The 15912-nt window shown below is 40.6% G+C and overlaps 1 protein-coding gene across 5 annotated transcripts in view; it reads right to left on the bottom strand.

Moving 5' to 3' along the window:
- Positions 1-15912, bottom strand: part of SYK (spleen associated tyrosine kinase) — a 128940-nt gene that overhangs the window by 85285 nt on the left and 27743 nt on the right. For 2 of the 5 annotated variants that reach the window (XM_049895269.1, XM_049895267.1), the window contains exon 1: positions 10989-12338. The exons of 1 other annotated variant lie outside the window; for it this stretch is intronic. In XM_049895269.1, coding sequence (XP_049751226.1) covers positions 10989-11045 — 57 coding nt within the window. In that variant the 5' untranslated portion in view covers positions 11046-12338. Of the gene's footprint in view, positions 1-10988; positions 12340-15912 lie in introns of those variants that run through there. 2 more of the 5 variants (XM_049895268.1, XM_049895266.1) reach the window with 1 other exon arrangement.

The raw sequence follows: 15912 nt of genomic DNA on the forward strand, positions 1-15912 counted from the left end.
TGAACAACGTGCCGCAGCTCCTACGGCAACTGTTGCTGCTTCACCCCGCACTTTTAAGGTTATGGAGACGCTTCTTTTCTTAAACCTCACGGACCAACCCCTGTTAGTTTCATACTTCTCCTTCGCACCTTCCTCACCCTCTCAGCCTTCATAGAATTGAAGAGAGTTAGGGCCTTGCTCTGGGTTAGGCTTTGGCTTAGGGGAATGTTGTGGCTGGTTTGATCTTCCACCCAGACCACTAAAACTTTCTCCATGTCACAAATAAGGCTGTTTTCTTTCTAATCATTTGTGTGTTCACTGGAGGAGCACTTTAATTTCCTTCCAGAGTTTTTCCTTCACATTTACAACTTGGCTAACTGTTTGGAGAAAGAGGCCTAGCTTTTGGCCTATCTCAGCTTTTGACATGCCTTCATCACTGAGCTTACTCATTTCTAGCTTTTGATTTAAAGTAAGAGACGTGTGGCTCTTCCTTACATTTGAACACTCAGAGACCATTGTAGGATTATTAATAGGACTAATTTCAATATCATCATGTCTCAGGGAATAGGGGAGCCTGAGGAGAAGGAGAGAGATAGGGAAACTGCTGGTCAGTGGAGCAGCAGAACACACACACTTATTAAGTTCACCATCTTATATGCATACAGTTCATGGCACTCCAAAACAATTACAATAGTAATACCAAAGATTACTGATCACAGTTCACCATAACAGATATAACAATGAAAAAGTTTGAAATATTGCAAGAATTATCAAACGTGATAGAGACATGAAGTGAGTACATGCTGTTTGAAAAATGGTAACAACAGATTTGCTCAGCTCAGGATTGCCACAAAACTTTAATTTGTGAAAAATGCAAAGCACAGTAAGGCAAAGTGCAATAAAATGAGGTATGCCTGTAAAAAGATACCAATGTTCATTGGTTGTTACCAGGGATGAGTGGCGATGGGGGGATACACTCTCTAGGTTGTTGTTATTCTTGGTGATGGGAAAAGTAGCACAGAATGTGGGTATAATGAACATAGCATGACCAAAGTAAACGATGCCACTAAGATGTGCACAAAAGAAAAGGATGTTTGTGCTAAAGAGTATGATATATATAATATGGCAACAACACCAACAATAACCAAAATACGACTGTATGGTTTTTTTATAGCCATATATACGTATGGGTAGGCACAAGTGAGTACATATGTGTGCACAGATAGACATATTTATATGTACATGTACATACAGATATGTGTGTGCACACACATATATTTGTAGAGGACACAATTACAGTTAGACATAACCAAACACCTGTCAAGAATGGTTTTCTGGATTTGAAAGCTTAGGTCCTTAGCCTCAGGGGACAACTCAGTCAATTGGCACCACAGCGTTCATATTCTGCATCCTAATGAGGTGAGTAGCTTCTGGAGTCTTAAACGCTTGCAGGCAGCCATCTAAGATACAACTCTTGGTCTCTACTCGTTAGGAGCAAAGGAGAAAGAAGGAAACCAAAGTCTCAGAGAAGAAACTAGTCTACCCCGAGACCAGAAGACCTAAATGGTGCCCAGCTACCACTACCACCCATTCTGATCAGGGCCGTAATGGACGGACTCAGTCAGAACAAGAGAAAAACATGGAACAGAACTTAAATTCTTAAAAAGTTCAGACTTATTGGACCAGTTAAAACTGGAGGACTCCCTTGAGACTATCCAGACTATCACCTTGAGATACTCTTTAAATCTTGAACGAAAACTATCACCCCAGGTTACCTTTTAGTGAAACAACAGATTGGAACACAAAATGAAGGATATTACCCGTGAGCACAGAGCTCCATTAAAAACCATCTATATAACACCAAAAGGACAACAATTACTCTAAAGCAAAGTAGATAAAGGGTCAAGGAAACTAGACTGCTGGAAACAGAACAACCAGAATGCAACTAATGAGAATGTTGAAACATCATGAAAAATGTAACTAATGTTACTGAACAACTCATGTAGAAATTGTCAAACGGGAACCTAATTTTCTGTATATTCACTGAAAACACAATAAATATTATTAAAAAAAAATTCATCATCAAACCCAAGGTCAAATGGGTTTTATCCTATGTTTTTTCCCAGAAGTTTTATAATTTTACTTAGGCTTATGATCCAATTTGAGTTAATTCTTATGTCAGTTGTTAGGTCTGTATCTAGCTTCAAATTTTTGCATATAAAAAAAAATTTTACTTAGGCTTATGATCCAATTTGAGTTAATTCTTATGTCAGTTGTTAGGTCTGTATCTAGCTTCAAATTTTTGCATATAGACCTCCAATTTTCCAGCACCATTTCTTGAAAAGACTATCCTTTCTCCATTGAATTGTCTTTATGCCTTTATTAAAACCATTTGGCTTTATTTGTGTGGCTCAATTTCTGGCCTGTCTCTGTTCTGTTCTGTTGATCTAGGTGTCTATTTTTTTGTCAACACCATGCTGTCCTGATTACTGTAGCTTGATAGTATGTTTTGAAATTTGGTAGTGTGCGTCCTCCAATTCTTCTTCTTCTCCAGTATTGTGCTTGCTATTCTAGGTCTTTTGCCTTTTGGGAGGGGGCTGGAGTGTAAGAAAAGCAGCTTCTTCTGGAATACAGATAAGGTTGTGTCAAAGTCTTTTCCTTTGGAGAGTAGGCCTTTGTTATGGAGAAGGAGCTGGGTGTATTTCACACTGATTACTCTCCCCCTTCACCCTGCCAGAGCTATGAGGGGCTCTTTCTCAGATCCTCACTGTGAGAACCTGCTGGAGTTCCTGGAAGTAAAGCCCATGAAAGTGTGGGAGTCCTTCTAAGATTGCAGCCCCCAGGAGTTTCACACACTCCTGCTAGCCCACACTCAGCCTCCAGCAATTCATCAAAATTACCATTGAAGAGTTCCTACCAGTTTATGGCTCCAGGGGCTTCTCTCCTCCAGTAAGCAGACCTTGCCTCTGTCTCTCTGGATTTGCCTGTCTGTCCAGATTCAGAGGCTCTTTGCTCTGCAACCTCAGTTCTCTGATGGGTCTAAGAACCCAGAAAAAAGCCCTTCATTTCTCAGTTTGTTGTAAGGATGGAAGTGAGGACTTCCAAGCTCTTTCCGTGTCATAGCTGAAACCAGAATCCTGTGTCTCTTTTTGTTCACCTCTGTTCTCTGGGGCCTAGCACATGGCCTATCATACAACAGATGCTCTAAGAACATTTGCCAGATGGATGAATGGATGCATGATGGAGATGTGACTACAGTCTTATCCAGACAGGGAACCCAACTGCTCATCTCAAATCTAAGTAAGCCCACAGGTGTGCCAGAGTCACTAGTCCAGTCTATCTTACTTCCTGCCAAACCACTAGGAGTGACCCAACATCTTCTAGTGGCCTCGTATTCTCTTTCTTTGACACCTGGTTCACATTCTTCCCATATTTTCTCCCCAGGAGTTCTGCGACAATTCCAAACTACTTCTGTCTCCAATTTTTAAGTCCTTGTTTCATCATGCCAATACGGAATGCAGAAGGAAAAGAATATTTGTTTTTCACACTCTTCCCAATTGCAGTAGAATTATCAAAATCCTATCTGTCCCATTTAGACACCATCTAGTTTTACTTTCTACCAGGCTTATTAATAAACCATAATCTTGTCCCAAATACACAGAGAAACTGTATATCTTATCTTAATGTCTTTCTTTTCCTTATGCATAACCATTAAATTAAAAAAAAAAAAAACTAATTACAAAATTAGCGGCTTTGTGCTTTGAAGGCAATGCTCACTGAAATGTTCACCAAGGTAGGCTAGACTTTACATCTACATTGGAGGCAGAGCCCTCCTGCGGATTCACGGAAAACCCGAGTATGTGTGGAGAAGAGGAGGTGGTGAGAGTTCCAGAACCGAAGTGTGCGTTCAGATCATGGCTCACCACTTTTTGCCAGCAGCCGAGCCTCAGTTTCCTTGTCTATAAGATGAGGATAATAGCCAGTGAGGGAATTACATTACCAACCTACATGAAGTGCAGACAGCCTGTTGCCTGGTACCTGGTAAATGCTCCCCCCGTGCTGGTGATGAGGATGCAAGTAAAGATGGGCAGGAAGATGACTCAGTCTGCCCTTACTATTCGGTTGGAAATGACCTCCTTAAGTAGATTTTCCGAGGCATTCACTCCTAGGAAGGCAGGGCTACACATTCCTATTCACCAGTCCCTACAGTTCTGCTTCACCGTCTGTCAGTTTGTTGTGCTGTGGCGGCTTGTGTGTTGCTATGATGCTAGAAGCCTTACCACTGTTATTTCAAATATCGGCAAGGTTACCCGTGGCGCACAGGTTTCAGGAGAGCTTCCAGACTAAGACAGAGCAGGAAGAGAAGCCTGGCGATCTAATCTAAAAATTAGCCCTTGAAAATCCTATGGAGCACAACTACATACCGTCAGATACAGTGTTGGCAAATGAGCCCTCTAGGTTGGAAGATACTATACAATGGACTCATACGTTCCAAAGATCATGAAGATGACACCGGATCAGGCAGAATTTCGTTCTGTTATATATGAGGTTGCTGTGAGTCAGACCTGACTTGAAGGCAGCTAGCAACAACTTAGGGTACTGCTGCAAACAGGCTCAGGAAATGCAAAATAATTACAAATGCCCTCCTCATGTTAATTTCATTAGCTGTGACAGCTGTTATTATAATGTCCTTTTTCTTAAGAGAGGTGTATTCAAGTACAGTTGATTTAAAAACACTTCCTCACTGCAGCATTATTCACAATTGCCAAAAGGTGGAAATAACCCAAATGTCCTTGGACAGATGAATGGATACACAAAATATGGTATATCCATACAAGGGAATATTATTTAGCCATAAAGAGAAATGAAGTCCCGATACATGTTTTGACATGGATGGACCTTGAAAACATTACTCTCAGTGAAACAAGTCAGACACAAAAGGACAAATATTTTATGAAATATCTAGAATAGGCAAATGCATAGAGATCAAAGTTTACACTGGTTGCCAGGAGCTGAATGGCAGGGTAAATGCGGGTTTAGCTTAAGGGAAACTGAGTTTCTGTCAAGAGTTATGGAAAAAATTGGAACTAGATAGTGGTAATGGTTGCACAATACGGTAAACATGATTATGTCACTGAATTGTACCTGTAAAAATGGCAAATTTTCGTTTTATATATTTTACTACAATTTAAAAAAACTTCAGCAAAAATAAAAAAGGGTAGGTAAAGAAAATACAGCAAAACATTACCCACTTTAGAACTAAGTCATGAGTACACAGGGAGTCGATTCCAACTCCCAGCAGTCTTGCAGGATGGAGCAGAACTGAGCTACAGAGTTCCCAGGGCGGTAAGTCTTTACGGACGTGACTGCCACATCTTTCCGCTGTGAAGCGGCTGATGGGTTTGAACCACTGACCCTTCAGTTAGTTGAGTGCTTTAACTACTGCACCACCAGGCCTTCTGTATTCTCTCTACTTGTCTGTATATTAAAAAATATTCATTATAAAGTTTATTTATTCAGGCAAAAATATAAAAACAAAACATAAAACTAATCCTACATTAAAAACAAAAAAAAAAACAAAAAAAAAAACACAGGCTTAAAAGCTTTCCCTGTTGGCCACCATTCTGGATACCTCTGAGTGCACGAGGACACTCAAGTGGTGCACAGAGGTTTCATCTTCTGCTGGGCAGCTCGGCAGCTGTAAGCAAGACATTCTGGGCTTTATTGATCGTATGGGGAAAAATGAGGTTGACCATAACACCCGAGATCCAAACACCCTTTTTACCACATAGAGTGATTGAGAGGATCAAAGAATAGTGTATAGGAAACTTTGAAAACAGAGAGCCTTAAACAAAATTCCTCTGTTTTTATGATGTTATCTATTTTGTTCACAGAACTCCAACTGCTAAAATGATCAACATTTTACCCTATAAGCAACATGAGTTCTTCATGAAGTATATCACTTAGGTTCAACATTTACCACCTAAGGACAAGCTGTGACCCCACTGAAGGATTCCCTTCTTTTCCTATTAGCTGTATAACACCTATCCACTCCCCTTGGTCTCATTTGTTGAGGATACTGGAAGAAGTATTTAATTCCTATTTAATTTCTTTTATTTAGTTAACTCATAGTGGAATTTTGTAATTCCTTCTACCCCCTTTGATGACAACAATCCATTTTGTAGTTGGAATCTCTCATGCAGAGAGAGCAAAAGGCAATTTCCATCAAGTTGTTTCCCAAAATGTATTCCTTTCTAATACAACTTCATGTACCGAAAGAGTGACAACGTCAGTGAACAGTGACACATAAAGAGGTCACATTATATCCTGTTCCAAGCAGCCCCACCTAGTTCACTAGCATCTTAGTCACGAGCTTGAATCCTTACCATGTGGCGTGACTTCAAATTGACTCTCTTCCGCCCCATCCAATTCCCACGGGGTCTCAAAGGAAGCCCAGACTGCACTGGAGTACTACTCTGGTATCATAAGGGCGGGCCTGTCCTATCTTGATTTGTTCACTGCCCAAGATCCTCCATAAGAATGTGCATTCCGCTGGTGTAGGACCCATGCTTGGTTCATCTGCACTTCCAAAAATAGGAAGTGCCTGACACACAGTAGGCACTCAGGCAATGTTTCCTTAATGAATGACCTACATGCCATTTTCCTTCTCTCCTCAGCTCTGACTTGAGTTCAGAGAACCCTATAAGTAAGAAGAAGGTTCTTCACCCTGTCAATACAGACACACATCCCACTTCTGACTAAGATGCTTACGAATGGTGGAGATGCTATATAAGATGCTCCCTGGTGACAGATTAACTAAAATTGCTCGCTCACGAAAACAAACAAAAGTTCCAACTCTTCAAATAGTCAGCATCTACCATCAAAGGGAAAACATAAGTCGTTTCATCAAAACAACGCAAGTAACCCTGATAGGTTCCATCATTACGAATAGGCTCAGGGACTGTGGGGTAAAGAATTTAGCTGTACTGAAAGTAATTCAGTCTTTGCCCTTGTTTCCTGAGGGATAACTCTAAACCCTTAGAATTTCCTAAATAATTGAGGTGACTTTCTTATCTAAACCATACCTAAGGGTCTATGCTAATGAGTGGGGCTAGCCAAGCCAGAAAGACCACCAAGTGGCCTGATAACAGCTGACAGGAAAGGTGGTACAATTCAATCAATCATGACTATGCACTGAGGCCCCAATTATGCCTATGCACTTGGAAACCCTGGTGGTGTAGTGTTTAAGTGCTACGGCTGCTAACCAAAAGGCTGGCAGTTCGAATCCTCTAGGCGCTCCTTGGAAACTCTACGGGGCAGTTCTACTCTGTCCTATAGGGTTGTTATGAGTCAGAATCAACTCGACGGCAGTGGGTTTGTTTTTTTTTCAGCGAGGTCTCAATCACAGCTATATAATGAAGCCAATATAGGCTCTGGGCATGGAAGCGCCACAGGCTTCCTGGTTGGTGAAAGACGTTGATGAACATGGGAAGGTAGCCTACCCTTTGGGACGTGGAAGCTATGCATTGGGAACCCTCCCAGACCTCACTCCACGTGTCTCTTCATTTGTATTCTTTTTTGCTATAATAAATCTGTAATCCTAAATATAGCACTTTCTGTGATTTCTATGAGTCATTTCAGCAAATTATCAAACTCCAAGGAACAGCTGGAGCCAGCAGTCAGAAATGATATAGCCCAGGGGAGACTACCAAGCTTGCAGCTGGCATCCTGAAGGAGTAGAGACACACCCCGAATTTGTAGCTGGCAGGTCAGAAGTGAAGGTGTCGTGTGCACTCCCAAACTTGCAGCTGGCATCAGCCAATCAGGCAGTCTGAAGCACAGTGTCCTTCTAACTTGTGAGACGTGACCGAGCTTCAGGTAGTGAGGGTCAGAGAAAAAAGTACTGTGTGGGCAGCTGGTATCAGAACTGAGAAGGGAAATGAAAAGTGGGATTTATTATATCCTCACAGTTGAGGACAAAATAGTGAGATTCTGAGATTTCCACACAACACAGACCCCAGATAAGGAATTTGTTCTTCTCTTTTCAAATGTGTAGGATTGGTAGGTGATTTTGAGGGGACCACCACTGATCTGTCAGTTTGTTGTCCTGTGGTGGCTTGCAAGTTGGTGTGTTGCTGGAAACTATGCAACCAGTATTTCAAATACTAGCAGGGTCATCTATGATGGACAGGTTTCAGTGGGGCTTCCAGACTAAGACAGACTAGGAAGAAGGGCCTGGCAATATACTTCTAAAAAACTGACCAGTAAAAATCTTATGGGGTATATCCCTGCATCTGAATTTCGAGACCATCTCAAAAATAGATTTGACACCCTGAACACTAATGACAGAAGACCAGGCGAGTTGAAGGATGACAGCAAGGACAATACACATGAAGAAAGCAAAAGGTCATTAAAAAGACAGGAAAGAAAAAAAAAAGACCATGTGGATGCCAGGAGAAACTCTGAAACTTGTTCTTGAATGCAAGAGTAGCTAAAGCAAATAGAAGAAATCAAGAAGTAAAAAAGCTGAACAGAATATTTCAAAGGGTTTTTCGAGAAGACAAAATAAAGTATTATAATGACATGTGCTTAGAAAACCAAAGGGGAACAAGCTTGGCATTTCTCAAGCTGAAAGAACTGATGAAAAAAATTCAAGCCTTAAGTTGCAATATCGAAGGATTCTATGAGCAAAATACTGAACGACACAGGAAGCATCAAAAGAAGATGGAAGGAATACAGAGTTCTGCACCAAATAAACTGGTAGATGTTCAACCATTTCAAGAGGTTGCATATGCTCAAGAATGGATGGTATTGAAGGAAGAAGCTATATGGAAAGTGTTGGCAAAAAACAAGGCTCCAGGAGTTGACAGGATACCAATTGAGATGTTTTAACAAATGGATACAGTGTCCGAGGTGCTCAATACTCTAGGCCAAGAAATTTGTTAGACAGCTACCTGGCCAACCGACTGGAAGAGATCCATATTTGTGCCCATTCCCAAGAAGGGTCATCCAACAGAATGTGGAAATTATTGAACAGTCATTAATATCACACACAAGTAAAATTTTGCTGAAGGTAACTCAAAAATGGTTCTAGCGGTACATTGGCAGAAAGCCCAGAAATTCAGGCTGGATTCCGTGAGAGGCTGTGGAACTAGACATGACATTGCTGATGTCAGACAGATCTTAGCTGAAGGCAGAGACTATCAGGAAGGTGTTTATCTGTGTTTTATTAACTATGCAAAGGTATTTGACTGTGTGGATCATAACGAATTATGGATAACATTGCATAATAATGGGAATTCCAGAACACTTAACTGTGCTCATGTGGAAACTGTATACAGACAAAGAGGCTGCCACCAGAACAGAACAAAGAAATACTGCATGGTCTAAAATCAAGAAAGGTGTGTGTCAGGGTTGTATCCTTTCACCATACTTATTTAATCTGTATGCCGAGCAAAAAATGTGAGAAACTGGACTATAGGTAGAATGTGGCATCAGGATTGGAGGAAGGCTCATTAACAACCTGCAATATGCAGGCATTCTCAAATATCAAAGAATGGGTGAAATGAATAAAAAAAAAAAAAGTAAAAATAAAACAAACAAAAACTACTCAACAATAAAACCTGCCAGTCAGGGACTCTATCAAAATAAATAAATCAGGAATGGACGTAGCATGGTGAAAAACATGGTGGTGAGCAGTGAAATATATTTAAATATAAATATTAAAAAAGAAAGGTGTTTTTGGTTTCAGAACACAACACAAATGTTTATAAATGCCAACAAATGAATATGTACATATGTAATTGTTAGTAACTTTGAGAAATTAAAAAAATAAACATAAGGAACACACGTCAGAACATGTGAATATAAAAATATTTGTCACTTCATTTTTCATAAAAAAGAGCCAATGAATACTCTTTAAGCAGGAATAGGTTTTTTAAAGGACAATGCTTAGCCAAGCAATGGTCTCATGATGTTTTTTTTTCTTAACCATCAAAAGATCTTAAGGATAATAATATTTCATACGGTGAAGAAACATTTTTTTAATGTTTTCAGCTCCTTTGTTGTCATTTCAGTTTCTTTCTCCTTTATTAAATTCAAGTAAAATAAGTTCTAAAATAATCTGTTAAATTGAAAAAACTTATGTATACCATGATTCTTTCCTTTCCATCCATCCATCCACCCATCCACCCATCCATCCATCCACCCATCCATCCATCCATCCATCCATCCATCCATCCATCCATCCATCCATCCATCCATCCATCCATCCATCCATCCATCCATCCATCCATCCATCCATCCATCCATCCATCCATCCATCCATCCATCCATCCATCCATCCATCCATCCATCCATCCATCCATCCATCCATCTGTGTATTTGCAAAAAAGACCTATCTGAAATAACATTCATTAAAGTCACTACTCGTCGTTTTGTTATGGTAAGAATTAGGGAAATTTCTTAACATACTTTTGTAGATTGCTTGAGAGATTTTATAGAGGGCATAAATCATTTAAATAAAAGTGATAAAATTACTACACTTTAAAAAAAAAAAAAAAGGGAGCCTCCTGGAGCACAACGGGGGGAAAAGAAGAGTGTGCTAGTAGAGTCTTCCTTTTTGTTATAAACTCTCTGAATGGTTTAAGTTTCTTAAGTATGAGTATTCAACATGTTTATATGAAATTTTTCATTACAAAATTAAAAGAAAAGAGAGTGTACAAAGAAAAATTTAGGAAGTCAATATTGCTGTTGTTGTTGTTAGGTGCAGTAGAGTCGGTTCTGACTCACAGCGACCCCATGCACAACATAACGAAACACTGCCCAGTCCTGACAATCCTCACACCGGTTGCTGCATTTGAACCCACTGTTGCAGCCACCGTGTCAGTCCGTCTCATCGAGGGTCCTCCTCTTTTTCACTGACCCTCTACTTTACCAAGCATGATGTCCTTCTCCTGGTACTAGTCCCTCCTGATAACATGTCCACAGTACGTGAGACAAAATCTCACCATTCTCACTTCTAAGGAGCATTCTTCTTGTTCTTCTTCCAAGACAGATTTGTTCATTCTTCCGGCAGTCCACTGGAATATTCATATTCTTCACCATAATTCAAGTCATCAATTCTCCTTTGGTCTTCTTTATTCATTGTTCCGTTTTCGCATGCACATGAGGCGACTGAAAATACTTTGGCTTGGGTCAGGCGCATCTTAGTCCTTAAAGTGACAACTTCGCTTTTTAATACTTGAAAGAGGTCTTTTGCGGCAGATTTGCCCAATGCAATGCATCTTTTGATTTCTTGACTTTTGCTTCCATGGGCACTGATTGTGGATTCAAGTAAAATGAAATCCTTGAGAGCTTCAATCTTTTCTCCGTTTATCACAGTATTGCTTATTGGTCCAGTTGTGAGGATTTTTGTTCGTGTTGAGGTGTAATGAGGTGGTCTTTGATCTTCATCAGTAAGTGCTTCAAATCCATTTCACTTTCAGCAAGCAAGGTTGTATCATCTGCATAACGCCAGTTGTTAATAAGGCTTCCTCCAATCCTGATGCTCCATTCTTCCACAAATAGTGCAGCTTCTCGGATTATTTGCTCAGCATACAGATTAAATAAGCATGGTAAAAGGATACAACCCTGACACACACCCTTCCTGATTTTAAACCATGCAGTATTCCCTTGTTCTGTTCCAGTGACTGTTCTTGGTCTATGCACAGGTTCCTCTTGAGCACAGTTCAATGTTCTGGAATTCCCATCCTTTGCAATGTTATCCATAATTCATTATGATTCACATAGTCAAATACCTTTGCATAGTCAATAAAATACAGGTAAACATCTTTCTGGTATTACCTGCTTTCAGCCAAGATCCATCTGATATCAGCAATGATATCCCTAGTTTCACATCCTCTTCTCAATCTGGCTTGAATTTCTGGTAGTCCCCTGCTGCTGTACTGCTACAACTGTTCTTGAGCTATCTTCAGCAAAATTTTACCTGCATATGATATTAATGATATTGTTCTATAATTTCCACATTCCGTTGGACCACCTCTCCTCAGAATGGGCACAGATATGGATCTCTTCCAGTTGGTTGGCCAGGTAGCTGTCTAACAAATTTCTTGGCGTAGATAAGTGAGGACTTCCAGCATTACATCCATTTGTTGAAATATTTCAGTTGGTGTTCTGTCAATTCCTGGAGCCTTGCTTTTTTTGCCAATACCCTTAGTGCAGCTTGGACTTCTTCCTTCAGTACCATCAGTTCTTGGTCATATGCTGCCTCCAGAAATAAATGTCAACCAATTCTTTTTGGTACAGTTACTCTGCATATTCCTTCCATCTTCTTTTGATACTTCCTATGTCATTCAATTTTTTGGCCATAGAATCCTTCAATAAGCAAATATTACATTCAGAATATTATTCAAATAATAGAATATACTTCAAACATAAATTTTGTTCCTTAGAGGGTAACCGATTTTCAAAAAACACCAATTTATTATCTGTAATAGTACAGTTCCAGTGACACTGGTTTTTATACACACTAGTTCATACAGAGGTTGGCTATGACGAGAATTTCTATAAAATGCTACATGAAGTAAGATACATGTGGAGATACTCAAACAGCTTAATTTATAAAGTACGATTTTTAAAAATAAAGCAGAACGTGCCAATCAGCATTCCACATTCACTTCTTTTAGCATCCATGAACCTCCCATGTGTCAGGCATGTTCTAGGTGCTGGGTTCCCAGCAGAAAATAAGAAGGACTGGGGCCCATGCCACAGCTGGGGCCGTGGGAATAGCTGGCCCTGGGAAACAATAACAGCATTACCACGCCACAACAATTGAAAATGATTCCAGTGATAAAATACATCTCCCCTCCAGGGCCAACGGCTCCCACCATCCATGGAAACATTCTCCTGGGGAAAGCATATATTAAGCAAATAAACAAGGGCCGGGGTTCATATGGCTGTACGAAGAACAATGTTGTAAAGAAACGACGACTTACGTATTTTAAAAAACAAGTTAGTGTTAAATATGGGCAATAGGTTAACAGAATCTATTCCCTTCTGCAAAAGAACCTGACTTCTGGTTAGCTCTCCAGCCTTGTTCCCCAGGTAACCTGATAAGGCAGCCTGTCAATTATATAGTTAAGCAGCATTGCTTATGGTAATAGTAACACTGCCCATTCCTGTGCCATCCCGCACCATTTCCATGATCAGTTGTGGATCAGGCCCTTGTCACCACAGAGTTTTCACTGGCTGATTTTTGGAAGCAGATTGCCATGCCTTTCTTTCCAGTCTGGCAGAACTATAAATACTTAATAAAAAGCCAGAGCTTTGAGCCTGTTTCTTGTAAGGACTCTAGAAACTATGTCTACAGTGTTGTTTAGAGAGAAATGGCTCCTGGGGCAGGCTTCCATGTGGACCTTGCCTCCTTGGCCCTGAGAGGTGTGGACTGCAGCGAAGACTCCCTCTGCAGGAAGATACCTGATGCTGCCCTGCTGGGAAGCTGGGGTTCCTGTGCCCAGTATGGCCTGTGATCATCCTGTGGGTCTGAACATTATCAGCCCTGTGGACATCCTGGTGGTGTGCATTACATCGTTGCCAGCTGAAAGTAAAACCTGCCATAAAATCAGTCCCTGGTTAAGAGGAACATTTTTTTTTTTTTTTAATGGCTATGAAAAAGTATTCTTTCACAAGAAAGACACTTTTGTGATAATCAGAAGGTTCTTATTTTGAGAACTCACTGGGCTTGCTACCAAATTTAAACAGAAATGTCACGTTGATCAGACAGCTTTTAATCCCGATGGCTGTAACTTGTCTGGCCTCACAACATGCTCACTAATGTACTCCTGGCACCCAGAAGGGTCTCCAGAATGGTGGTAGGCACACAGGAACCAGCTACCACTTGCCATCAACTCCTGTGTCGACTCTACCTCATGCTAAGTCCATGTGTGTCAAAGTAGAACTGTGCTCCATAGCGTTTTCATTGGCTGATTTTTCAAAAGTAGATGGCCAGGTCTTTCTTCTGAGGTACCTCTGGGTGGACTCCCACCTCCACAACCTTTTGGTTAGCAGTCAGGTGTGTTAACCATTTGTACTACCTGGGGACTCCAGGCACATAAAATGAGCTCAATAAAAATCTGCCCATTTACAAAGGATATGAACAGGCACTTCACCAAAGAAGACATTCAGGCAGCATTTTATGTGGAAATGCTCATGATCATTAGCCATTACAGAAATGCAAATTCAAACTACAATGATATACCATCTCACCCCAACAAGGCTGGCATTAATCCAAAAAACATAAATGTTGAAGAGGTTGTGGAAGGCTGAAACACTTATACACTGCTGGTGGGAATATAAAATGGTACAACCACTTTGGAAATCGATTTGGCACTTCCTTAGAAAGCTAGATAAAGAAGTACCATATGACCCAGCAATTCTATTTCTTAGAATACATCCTAGAGAAATAAGAGCCTTCACTTAACAGATATAGGCACGCCCATGTTCATTGCAGCACTGTTTACAATAGCAAAAAGATGGAAACAACCAAGATGCCCACCAACGGATGAATGGATCAACAAATTATGGTATATTCACACAATGGAATACTATGCAATGATAAAGAACAACGATGAATCCATGAAACATCTTATAAATGGAAGAATCTGGAAGGTATTATGCTGATAGAAATTAGTCAGTTGCAAAAGGACAAATATTGTATGAGACCACTATTATAAGAACTTAAGAAAAGGTTTAAACACAGAAGAAAACATTCTTTGATGGTTACAAGGGTGGGGAGGGAGGGAGAGGAATATTCACTAATTAGATAGTAGATAAAAACTATTTTAAGTGAAGGGAAGGACAACACATAATACAGGGGAAGTCAGCAGAGCTGGATTAAACCAAAAGCTAAGAAGTTTCCTGAAAACAACCAAATACTTCGAGGGACAGAGTAGCAGGGGTGGGGGTCTGGGAACCATGGTTTCAGGAGACATCTAGGTCAGTAGGCACAACAAAGTGTATTATGAAAATGTTCTGCATCCCACTTTGGTGAGTGGCATCTGAGGTCTTAAAAACTAGCAAGTGGCCATATAAGATGCATCAACTGGTTTCAACCCACCTGCAGCAAAGGAGAATGAAGAACACCAAGGACACAATGAAAATATGGGCCCAAGAGACAGAAAGGGCCACATAAACCAGAGACTCCATCAGCCTGAGACCAGAAGAACTAGGTGGTGCCCAGCTACCACCAATGACTGACCTGACAGGGAACACAACGGAGAATCCCTGATGGACCAGGAGAAAAGTGTGTTGTAGACCTCAAATTCTAGTAAAAAGACCAGACTTAATGGTCTGACTGAGACTGGAGGGACCCCAGAGGTCATGGCCCCCGGACTCTCTGTTAGCCCAAAGCTAAAACCATTCCCGAAGCCAACTCTTCAGACAAAGATTAGACTGCACTATAAGACGCAAATTGATACTGGTGAGGAGTGTGCTTCTAAGCTCAAGTAGACTCATGAGACTGTGGGCAGTTCCTGTCCATGGGTGAGATGAGAAGGCAGAGGGGGACAGGAGCTGGTTGAATGGACATGGGAAATACAGAGTGGAGAGGAGGAGTGTGCTGTCACATTACAGTGACAGCAGCTAGGGTTACATAACAATGTGTATAAGTTTTTGTATGAGAAACTGACTTGAACTGCAAACTTTCACTTAAAGCACAATAAAAAAAAAAAGATCATGGAATATAAAGCAAGTGTGACAGAATATTAAGATCTGATAAAATTGGGTGATTGACTAAAAAAAAAAAAAAAGACCAGACTTAATGGTCTGACTGAGACTGCAGGGACCCCAGAGGGAATGGCACCTGGACTCTCTGTTACCTCAAAGCTAAAACCATTCCTGAAGCCAACTCTTCAGACAAAGAATAGACTGGACTAT

Source organism: Elephas maximus, chromosome 9, assembly GCF_024166365.1.
Source record: "Elephas maximus indicus isolate mEleMax1 chromosome 9, mEleMax1 primary haplotype, whole genome shotgun sequence".
NCBI lineage: Eukaryota > Metazoa > Chordata > Mammalia > Proboscidea > Elephantidae > Elephas > Elephas maximus.